This window comes from Branchiostoma floridae, chromosome 3 (assembly GCF_000003815.2).
Source record: "Branchiostoma floridae strain S238N-H82 chromosome 3, Bfl_VNyyK, whole genome shotgun sequence".
Taxonomy (NCBI): Eukaryota; Metazoa; Chordata; class Leptocardii; order Amphioxiformes; family Branchiostomatidae; genus Branchiostoma; species Branchiostoma floridae.
This window is the reverse complement of record NC_049981.1, coordinates 17,810,304-17,821,466: the sequence shown is the minus strand read 5'-3', so window position 1 is coordinate 17,821,466 and position 11,163 is coordinate 17,810,304. Positions and strand designations below refer to the sequence as shown.

Sequence of the window (11,163 nt, the reverse complement as noted above, 5' to 3'; positions counted from 1 at the left end):
TGCAGTTCCAAAACAAGTTGCTTGGGGGCCAAAAATATACCACTTGCTTTTGACCTCAACAGCTGTCTACCACTCAAAAATCATAGCCAGAACTGTCCATAACATGAGATATAAAACCCAAAAGCTCTGCTGCAGTACCATAGCCAAAAGTCTAATCATTTTCAGGTCTCATCAAGACCTACCCACATACCAAATATCAATAGAATCCATGCAGGTCTTCTACACACACACACACACACAAATGCTACCCAAAATATATTCTTCTTGGCGAGGATAATGAAAGTGGCAAACACAAAAAAAGGCAACACGATACCAAGCCACCGATGCTGACTCTGAAAATAAGGTATGCAAATAAAGTCTGATATTTTCACATATGTCTAATCCACACAAATATGAAAATTATCCAGATGCAAAGAGAATCTATACACACACACACAAATATGTACACTGCACAATAAATTGCATCACAGAATGGTCACAGTAATTGGAAGAGATCAGGATGATGTGTTTTTAGTAAATTCTGATCTGATGTACATACTGTTGGATTTGCGTGTAATACACTGAGGCTCAGATTCTTCTGCAATTCTGTTTCTTTGATTTATTACTGTCACAGTTGTCCAATCATTCAGTACAAAAATTACAAAAATAAATGGTTCACGTTCTAGATATGTCTTCATATGGTCCCTCACATCTATGACTGAATGTTGTCAGAGAATGCCAGAATCCACCCCAGGGATGTGTATCCGAATGGGGTACGTCCTGTCCAGCAGCTCCTGTGGGGGGTACCGCAGTTTGGTCACGATGAAGAGTCTGAAGCTTTCCGACTTGGCATGTAGGAAGTTGGACGGCTGGTACTCCTTAGAGTCTGACTCCTTCACCAGAGACATGTACCTGTGGAAGGATGACAACCAGACAAATTCATCTTTCTTTATTGGCTAAGCAAATAATAAAGAAACAAATAACAAACATAACCATCAATTCAAAATGATAAAATGGGCAAACCTATTCTCTTGCAATATTTCCTTTGTCATGATAGCTTCCATTAGGCCACTTTGCACCTGGTCAAACTTCATGGCTGCCGTCTCAAACATGTCCACATCCAACATGTCCAGCACTGCCGGCTTCCCAAACCTACAGGGGGCGGAGTCAACATCAGCATGTCCCAGGGATGTGTTTACAATATAATACAATAGATACAATACGCCAAAAATAGTTACTCAAGCAACTCCAAGGAGTTTCGGAAAAACTCAGACGGATCTTCCAAAACTTCAACATCGCCACTAACTTCAAACCTCACTCAACCCTCCGACACAAACTGGTACATCCAAAAGACAAACCACAGAAAGGTACTAAGGCCAATGTAATCTACTAGTACAGACTCAAATGCGAGGAACCTAACTGTTACAACACTTACATTGGTGAGACTAGTTGTCCACTAAAAGCAAGATACCAAGAACATTGCAAACCGAAGGCCAACGGCAACTCTTCTGCTATTTTCAACCACCTACAACACAACCAAGGACATTCCTTCAACCTCCAATCTACCGACATCCTAGACCGTGAAGCCCGCTGGTTTGAACGGGGAGTTAGAGAGGCCATATATGAGAGAATATACAATCCCCCCCTCAACAGAAAAGGGGGGCTACGCATGGAACTTTCCGGCACTTGGGACATAGCACTACCCCCCCCCCCCCCAACAAAACTTTTAGCTCCTGTAACTAAAACAACAGGAGCTAATTGACTCATTTGCATTAACTGTGTCCTAGCCTTGATATCCTTTGAAAATCCAAATTGTCTTCAGCTTGACTTTGGCTTAGCTTTGTTTTCTTTGGAATCCAAATTGTCTTCAGTCTGAATTGTCTTACAACCTTTCCTATTGGACATCTGAAATTGTCTTCATTCATAGTTAGAGTATAAAAGACCTGTTTCTTGCAGATCACTTCAGTGTCACTGACGAAGGAAAGTGGATTCTTTCCGAAACGTCTGACCGTTTCAAAACCATATCCAGTTGCTTGAGTAACTATTTTTGGCGTATCTTATTTACCTGGATGTCTAACCTACATCGACGTATAATAGATACAATAGATACAGCAGACTAAGATTAATAATTCACCCTGACTTGTACTTAGCTTGTTAGAAAGCAAAAACGTACAATAAAGGTCTTCATTCAATAAAAAACGACAGACGGATGTGGTGTTGTAATCTAACCACATGTATATCATTACCTGATATACAATGTATCATTGGCACATACATGTACAAATGTAGGTCAGCAAGTGTTGTTGCATAAGGGATGAGCATATTCCCATGGGAAGAAAATAATATGTCCCATTAAAGGTCTCATACAGTTAACCATTGACAAACTGCTGCAGTGAGTTGATATCACAGACTGAAGCACACTGCACCCTGTACAAGAGTCCTATATAACAGCTATTTGACAGCACATAAAGGAACTAATGGTAACAAATCACCTTATTGCTCCGAGTACAGCCAGTCTTATTCTGTCCGGTTCCATATGGACTGGATTGAGGGTGTTCATGTAGTTGGTGTCTTGATACCGTAGGAAAGTGCTTGCTTGTGATGACTCATCAATCACAAGTGGCCATCTGAAAGCAACAAAAGGACATTAATGGCCTTTCTAATAAGTGGATTCAGACATGCATGTTGTACACACTTTTCTAACTGAGTTTCTTCAGTTACTCTGAAAGAACTTCATTGTACATGCCAAAGTTGCCTGGAGTACCCAAAATATTCAAGGAGTTGACAAACATTTACATGTTATTCCTGTATACAATAATCATTGTAAAGCACTCATCAACAAGCTTTTTGAGTTGAAATGACCCAAAGCCTTCGTAACCTGTGATGCAGTAGTACATTAGACCTCATTGACCATCCCTTAACAGACGGACTGATACAGACTGCCGGGTACCATTGATGCATCGTTGACGTCACACTTCCATTCAGGTCACATTTTAGACTTAGGCTTTGGGATAATGAGTGGTTTACAGATCATTGTTGGTGAGTGGTTTATACTGTGTCCAGTTCCTAAAGAAAGTGTAAAAATTTTACTACTATACATCATCAAGCTGAATACTGTCACAGATTAAACTTCATACGAATACCCAAAATATTGCTCTCAGATGGTTTTAAAGCATGCAGGCATATAGATTTACAGGGAAATTTCCTGTTTTGTTCATAATGGCATACCTTCAAAAAGGTATACAACATACAGTTAGACTTCACATACTTTCCTGAGTCCTTGATCTTGTTCCCAACATCTCGGACAAGAACATCATCCAGCTCCCGTACAGTCACCTTTATCCCTGACAATTCCTCCTCAACACCCTCTGAAACATAACATGTTATAGTGATTAGTATATGACTCAATTTATATTTGGGGCAAAGCTATTAGTATAGCTAGCTCTATCAAAGAGAGGTATTAAATTCTGCAGTTTCTGTATATTTTTGTAAATTAAACTAGCACCACTTTCCAATATATTTTTTGCTCTTTACTGAACATTTCTTTTCATTTTTTCTTCCTTGTGCCCTGATTTGTTATGATCTTGTAAGGGCTCCCTTGGAAATCAGCTACCAACTAAAGTGACTGCTCTAAAAAGAGCATAGAAAGAGCATTTGCCTTAAAGACTGTCATAGAATGAAACAGGAGAGGAAACTGTGGTCATGTTGCACAGAACACATTTGACACTTTTTATTTGCAATACTCCTAAAATAGTATGAAATTTGCTCTCACTGGTTCCCATTCCACAACAATAACAATAAACGTTATATGCTTTCAAATGCCACAAACAACAGCCAACAAACATCATGAGAAAACATCATATATCCCCTTCCTCCTACAGTCAATGGAAATGTAGTTCATGTAAAAATATGATGATATGATAAAGATATCACCCCAATGTGTAAGACAAGTGTTATATATAATGACCTCAGAATAGCCCATAATTTACAATGAATCGTTTCCCTATCAAAAAATGTATGATACCCAAGTACTGACCACCAAGGTTTCTTTGCTCTCTGAGCTTGAGCTTGAGCTGAGCCAGCCTCTGTCTGGATTCCTCAGCCTCAATCTTCAACAGCTCCAGCTCCCTCTCAGCTTCCTGTACAGCCTGTAAGATCATCATTGTCATGTCAAGGTTATGTATCATGTAGAATCTGTTTCAAGTACAATTCAATCCAGAGCTATAACATATATTATCATAATACCGGTACGTTTACGACGATTTCTCTAGCCATACTGATTTGACAAATTGTCAACGCATCATTTTCTCCAGTTACATGTTGCTGTTATAGGTTACCCTTGCCACTTCTTCTGTGTAACTTTTCTGCCACTCTTGTCCTGCTAAAAGCGCAATATTGTAATTGTAACACGCCGCGGAATTACACGGCGAACAGGCGCATGGTTGGGAGGGGGTACAAAATACCGGTAGGAAGAAACACGGCACAATTAACTGCCGCTATGTACATTTATACATCCTCTGATGTTCCTCCCTTTTCTGTCAGTAAATGCATAAAACATAAACCTGCATGAGCATACAAAATGTCATGAGAAAACGGACGTATACTGTCAAGAATTTTCATTTAACTTCTGTCCGTCACAACCGCTATGACGTAACACTTCACTGCTAGCGTAGATATAAAAATGGCGGGAAAATGGCTGCGTACGTTCAATTTTGCCCATTCAGTCGTAGATCCGGGCTATTATGCAACGGTTCTTCACACTTTTACATGAGTTGTAGGTCACCAACAGAAATTCAAGATTGTTGTTGAATCATGTTCGTCTTGTGCCGTGAGCATGTGTAATTATAATCTATATAAATTTGGCAATGAATGTGACAGTGTGTTCGTCCCACGACGAGCTGCCTACCCCGAAATTTAAAAAAAAGTATACTGAAAACTTTTGGCCTTGTTGTCTTCGAATGCATTGTTATCGATGCTTTGTAAATGGTGTATTGGACACCTAGATGTCTGAAGTGTGCACAGCTCAGAAATAACTATTGTTGCATGTGTAGATCTCTTTAAGTTCCAGTATTTTTAATCTACCGGTATAAGTCTTACTACCGGTATTATGCCAATGCATGTTACAAAAAATTATGCAAAATAAAGACAACCTTATTTTGTCATGTTCAATATAGTCTTCTACATTGCTGAGGATAGCTTTACTAGTAGCCGCAAATCAGTACAATATACAAGAAAACTTAGTGTGTCCTACAAATGTACGTCCTGTCTTTACTTACGGGCAATGTGATGTCAGTGTTGAACCCCTTGAAGGTACACTCATCGTGCTCAAATATCCGCTTCTCAAGCTCTTCATAAGCAGTCTTCAACTGTAAAGGCATTCAACACAATGTAGAATCAAAAAGAAAAGCAACTTAAAGCCGACATACATATTATGATCCAGTCAAAATTTCTCAAGATTAAGTCAATACATTGACAAGATTTAGCACTAAGTCTCAAGATGTTTGGAATAAATAAGACTTTTCCATTTTCAACAAAGCATCATTTGACACATTGTGCAACATAGAAATTCGTTACAAGATATTAGATTTAGTAGTAAGTTGAGCTGTGAAAGACTAGAAATGTTAGTCTAAAAAATGAATGCTCAGTTCAAAATTAGTGTGCTTGTTGCTGACTTCACCGATGAACTATTTACTGGAGTCAGGAAAAAGTACCATTGCCACATGTCTGCTATAATGTGAATGTACAATTTTTGTAGTTCTCACCTGTTTTTGCTTGGCATCATTCTGCTTCTCTGCTGTAGCAACTTCATCCTCCAACTTGTTACACTCTTCCTCATGCCTCTTCTGTTCCTCTTCCTTTCGTCTCTGCTTCTCTGCCTCTATCTTCTCTACAAGTTTCTCTGTCTGTGTGATGTCCCACTCCCTCAGGACTTGAGCCACATCATCATTGGCAGCAACCTGAGGGGACACAACACATTATTCATTTTTTATGCCAACTTCATAAAACTGTGGCATTGTGTTGGTGTAACGGTTAGAGTGCTTGGCCAAGAACCCAAAGATCCTGGGTTTGAATCCCGACATGCCACCAATGTTGTGTCCTCTCTCCAGCTACATTTAGATGTAAAAAAATTGAATCAGTTGGAGAAGTGGTCTAATGTGATACAAACTTTATAAAGAAGTATATAATTTAGTGATATGTATAAGTGCATACGTTATTTCAGACAAAGTGGTTGCTACCAAACTCAATGTCTTGCCACTGGTGGCAGTTGGATCATGGTATATCACAAAACTGTAGCAGTAGACTAACCTGTTCTGGAGTTGCACCATCACTGGCAAACAGCCGTGGATCTGCACCATACTGAAGCAGCATCTACACAAAACAATGCAAGCACATTTATATTCAATCAATTGAAAAATAATAAAACACCAGACGAGTCTCCATTTCCTCAACCTCATCAAGTATTGATGGGGAAATGTTTGCGAGTCCACGCTGCAAGGCATTCAAGATAAAATGTAGACTTAGGATATACAAGATAAACTAAATGTCCTGTTGAAAAATCCCCTTAGATCTCTGGTAAGGGGGCTGTAACCCTGCTTATCCTAATTTTTTAGGAGTTGTGTCAATTTTCATACAGAGTAGGATACACAATATGCACTTCATGCATATCTTGATCATTTTGTGCAAGTTTTAAGTATGCAGATATACACACAGTACAGGCCTGATTATAAGTTCTGCACATGCACAAAACTATTGTCCATATGATTGCTTATGGAAAAATGTCACTCATACGCAACTCATATGGTATTACAATACGCACAAGCATGACAGCCAGTCCTAAAGCTCCCAGATGAAAATGTAATGAAGTTTATGGTTTAACTTTGAAAATTTGAATTTGAAAATCTTAATCATCTCTTTTCATAATTTGATCTTCACTCACCTCAATTGCAGCCAAATGACCTCCAAATGCCGCTCGATAAAGCGGCGTTCGTTGGAACTGGCCAATCGTGTTAGGATCTGCACCCTTTTCTATCAGCAGCTGTGGAGGAGTTCCGTGTAATTTTAGAGTTAGCACCAAAGATCCCTTTGGCATAAAATCTAATGAATGAATGAATGGATGGATGGATGGATGGATGGATGCATGGATGGATGCATGGATGGATGCATGGATGGATGGATGGATCACCTCACAGGTGTAACACATCATCTAAGTACAGCTTTTGAGAGATCATGAAATATCTAACATAGACATAATTATACTGCTGATATGTAATTTAGGAAAATATTACAATTGTCAAACCTGGCCAGTCAACAGCTTGGCACAGCTGGCAACCACCTCCAGGCACAACTCCCAAGCTACATTAAAATAGTCCCATTTAAAAGACCCTATGCCAAGCAATCATTGGAAGAGTTACCTTGATTGTTGTTGCCTGCCCCCCTCCTGCTGCCTCGGACAGTGGAGTGTTGTTATTGGCATCTTCACACTCCACCATGTTCAGGATATGCTTGGCACGGAGAGCTCTTCCCATCATATCATTTGGCACATTATTTTTGTTATCCAGCTCTTCAACCTGCAAACAACATCATTTCTTAGACTACAAATATAATATACATATACATATGCAAGTATAACAATTCTGTTTATACTGAACACATTTCCTACATCACACTTCCAGCTCAAGATATTTGCCACCAGGTGATTGGATTACATAGTGATTGTCTTGCCATGATGTTACAGACTGAGTGAACACATCAGTGAGTTTGGAAACTGCATGACACTTCCAAAGAAGTCATCCTTTGAAAAGACGTGAAACCAAATACTGTATCCTAAAATTTTGCAAGAAAATTATATGACATTATGTTAAACTTTGCTTCCCCAAACACTCAGTGGTCTTCTTGCTATTGTACAAATCTACAGCAGCTACCTCTTTTAAAATGGTAATAATCTCATCATTGTCTCCGTCAAAGGCTGCCTCCAGCAGTCTCTTTCTCCTCTTTGCTTCTTCTCTCAGTCTCCGTCTCTCTTCCTCCATCCGCAGCCTCTCCTCCTCAGCTTTGGCCTGTTCCATCTTCACCAGTTTGACAAAAGCCTTTTAGAGAAACACAGAATTCTGATTACCAATATGTCTAAGAAAAAACTGCCCTCCTCTATCAAAATGTAGTAACAGAGTAAAAACGTGAAAATGCAAATATCTGATGGGCATATAGCTATTCTCTTATTGGACAATCTTCTAATTCCCATTCTATCATTTGGTGAACTGCTGATGGTGATGGATGATCAGAATTGGTCTATTTTTTGAATGCTAGGAGAAACCATAACAATGGGATGAATTTTGAGTGGCATTCACTAACCTGGCTGAGCTCAGAAGTGCCAGGTGTTCCCCTTTCCAGTGTCTCCAAATCAACAATCCAATTGCATCATTCCAGTGGCGGCGGCACCGGGGGGGCAGGGGGGGCGGCTGCCCCCCCGGAAAATATGTTGGGGGGGCGTCGCCCCCCCACAAAATCAAACTGAAACCTTGTGTATTTTTTTGATGATGGAAATTTCATAAAATCAAGCTAGTCTAACAGCAAAATTTACCCCTGAAAATGCAAGAAATGGCGTTTCAGAGAGTCCCGATTTCAAAATTTCGCAAGACCTCCCTTGTGACGGCTGCGTCTTCGGCGCAGGACAATATGTTGCGGGAGCGTTGCTCTGAAAAATCTTTTAAACCCATAGAAATTGTACTATCGTACTTAGCTTAGTTTACAAGCAGAATGTGCCAGTGAAATGCAGTTCGGAAATGACGTTTCAGACGGTCAAGATTTTAAAAATTTTCTCCGGACCTCCCTAGCGATGACTTGCGCCTCGGGCGCTCATAACGGCATGGTGAAAATTTGTGCGTGGTAGCTTAGGTCATCGCCCTCAAACATCTTTTTCTTTGACAAAAATGGCATAAGATTTAGCATAGTCTGCAAGCAAAATTTGTCCCTCAAAATACAGAAAATTTCGTTTCAGAGGGTGCAGATTTCGAAATTTCCCAAGACCAACCTTGCGACAGCTCGCACCTTCGGCACTCGAAATCGTGAAAATATTTTGGGGGCATCGCCCTCGCTAAAACCATGTGTCTAACAGAAGTGCCATGAAACTTAGCTTAGTCTGGCAGCAAAATTTACCCGTCAAAACGCAGGAAATGCTGTTTTAGAGGGTCTAGATTTCAAATTTTCCCGGGGGAGCATGCCCCCGGACCCCCCTAGGGTGGTCGCGCCTCCGGCGCGACGGGTAGCGCCTTCGGCGCTACGTAAGCGTGTGCCGCAAAATTCAGTCAGTAAAAGTTCGCCCCCCCAGACGAAATTTCCTGCCGCCGCCTCTGCATTCCACCCATGAATGTGTTACTAAACCCTTGCTTGAAGCACCTCCTCAAACATGGAATTCCCATGTATGTCCTTTACAAGGGACAGGTGTTGCTCAACAGCGATGCCCATCCAGGATTGAACTGTGTCAGACTCTCACCAACTGATTGGAACCAGGAGCTCAACAGTGACGCTGCTACAAGCTGAGCTACTAGGAACATCCCTCAAATGGACTATGGGTACTAGACTAGGTATACTTTAAAGTAAAAATAATGGCACCCATTTTGACAAGAAGTGTTTTCACTTTGTTTTGAAAGCATTGTAAGCTTGAGTTTAGAACCAATTTTCAGCTCACTAAGCTAATGCCTAAAATGCATGCTAGCCTAGACTTAAGACATACCTCCCTTTCCAATTTCTCCATCAACTCCAAGTAGTCTTCCTTCTCCTTTTTCTTCTGCTGTAGTAACTTTTTAGCCATGTAACCTCGATACAATGTCTGGATCTTACAAGCTGCTCCATCCTCCTTGGTCCACACCTGAAGGAGCCAAAAGAAACAATACAAGAAATTAAAGACCTCATTATCAAACTCTGTGAAATATCTAGAGCTTTTGCAAATTTCTTCTTATATCATTATTGTGAAGTCCTTACTAATCATGTCATTGCATTTGGGCCTATTAGGGATTATATAAAAAAGATACACGTCATATAAGTATAAGAGCTTTAATTCTATGACCTCGTACCTTAAAAAGTTATGTAATATCAACCAGTCATGAATCTTACAATTCATTATTGGTTGATATTGATAATCTACAATGTTAATTCTTTGGAAAAAAATCAGGTCATGGAACTATATTTCTTAGAGTTATCAAAAGTTACCTGTCAATTATGCAAAGAAGGTTCACATAATTCATTTCATAAGTGGTAACGTCACCTTCTATACAGTGAGGCAAAATAGTTGGAAAGAGGGCATAACTAGACTTTAAGGTAAATGATGTCAATCTCATAACAAACCTTCTTCTTGTTTTTGTCTGGAGTTCCACTCTTTGAAGGAGTAGTTGCTTTCCCTTTCTGAGATGGAGGTGCTCCTTTCTTTGCCACAGGTGCTCCTGTATGTTAAAAGGATACAATCATTTAGAAAAAATGTCCAAACTTCCCGTGAAACAGTGTGACACATGCAAGTTGGATGCAACTAGGATATACTTGCATCACATCAACCAGTGGACCCGGTCTAAGTTTCCGCAGGAGCGAAATGGTACTTATTTTTCCACCAACCCATTGACTCCAAAATATAACACAAAATATTGTAACGTTACCAGGCTTGGGTTTGCTGTTTATATAACGTTAAGTTTAATATTTCTAGTTTAGTGGCAATGCTCATCATTATATAGACAAGCCTGTACATGTATGACCCCCCACCCCATCCCAACACCTACTCCCACCCACAACCCATCCCAACCCCCTCACCTTGAGCTTGAATATTCACTCTTAAATCAAGCTAAAATGAGTTGAACTTACCCTTAGGGCCTGGCTTAGCTGCAACATTAGTCTTTTTAGCTCCAACAGCACCTCTGGCCGCCACTCTGGGTGCCTTAGGGGCAGCTACAGGCTTCTTTGGTGGCATGTTGACAACTCAGTGCGTGCAGAGCCTCCCTGGCGTGGGGCAGTGACCCCAGTGACCCAAATCATCCACCTCGACGCGTCATGTTGCCAAGCAACAGCAGGACGGAACCATCTTGAATACAAGTGTCATGACTTCTTTATGAAGTAGAAAAGACATTTCGGAGTCATAAGCTTACATCATGGAATGTGTTGTTAGTTTTGTGACATGTAACATTTCTTGATATGTAATATTCT

At 40.3% G+C, this 11,163-nt stretch overlaps 1 protein-coding gene across 2 annotated transcripts; it reads right to left on the bottom strand.

The window, feature by feature from the left end:
• Positions 1 to 310: 310 nt before the first annotated feature.
• Positions 311 to 11,029, bottom strand: LOC118412726 (putative IQ motif and ankyrin repeat domain-containing protein). Of its 2 annotated transcripts, none has more exons than XM_035815754.1 (14): positions 10,825 to 11,028; positions 10,321 to 10,415; positions 9,710 to 9,844; positions 7,902 to 8,066; positions 7,392 to 7,547; positions 6,917 to 7,015; positions 6,286 to 6,348; positions 5,742 to 5,936; positions 5,256 to 5,345; positions 4,016 to 4,127; positions 3,248 to 3,347; positions 2,472 to 2,606; positions 1,003 to 1,131; positions 311 to 891 (listed from the first exon to the last, which is right to left on the bottom strand). In XM_035815754.1, exons 1-14 carry the CDS (start codon positions 10,928 to 10,930, stop codon positions 708 to 710), a joined length of 1,764 nt encoding a protein of 587 aa, XP_035671647.1. In that variant the 5' UTR covers positions 10,931 to 11,028; the 3' UTR covers positions 311 to 707. The 2 variants fall into 2 exon arrangements, with proteins under 2 accessions (XP_035671647.1, XP_035671648.1); XM_035815755.1 differs by having other exon boundaries at positions 690 to 891; positions 1,059 to 1,131; positions 10,825 to 11,029.
• Positions 11,030 to 11,163: the final 134 nt, after the last annotated feature.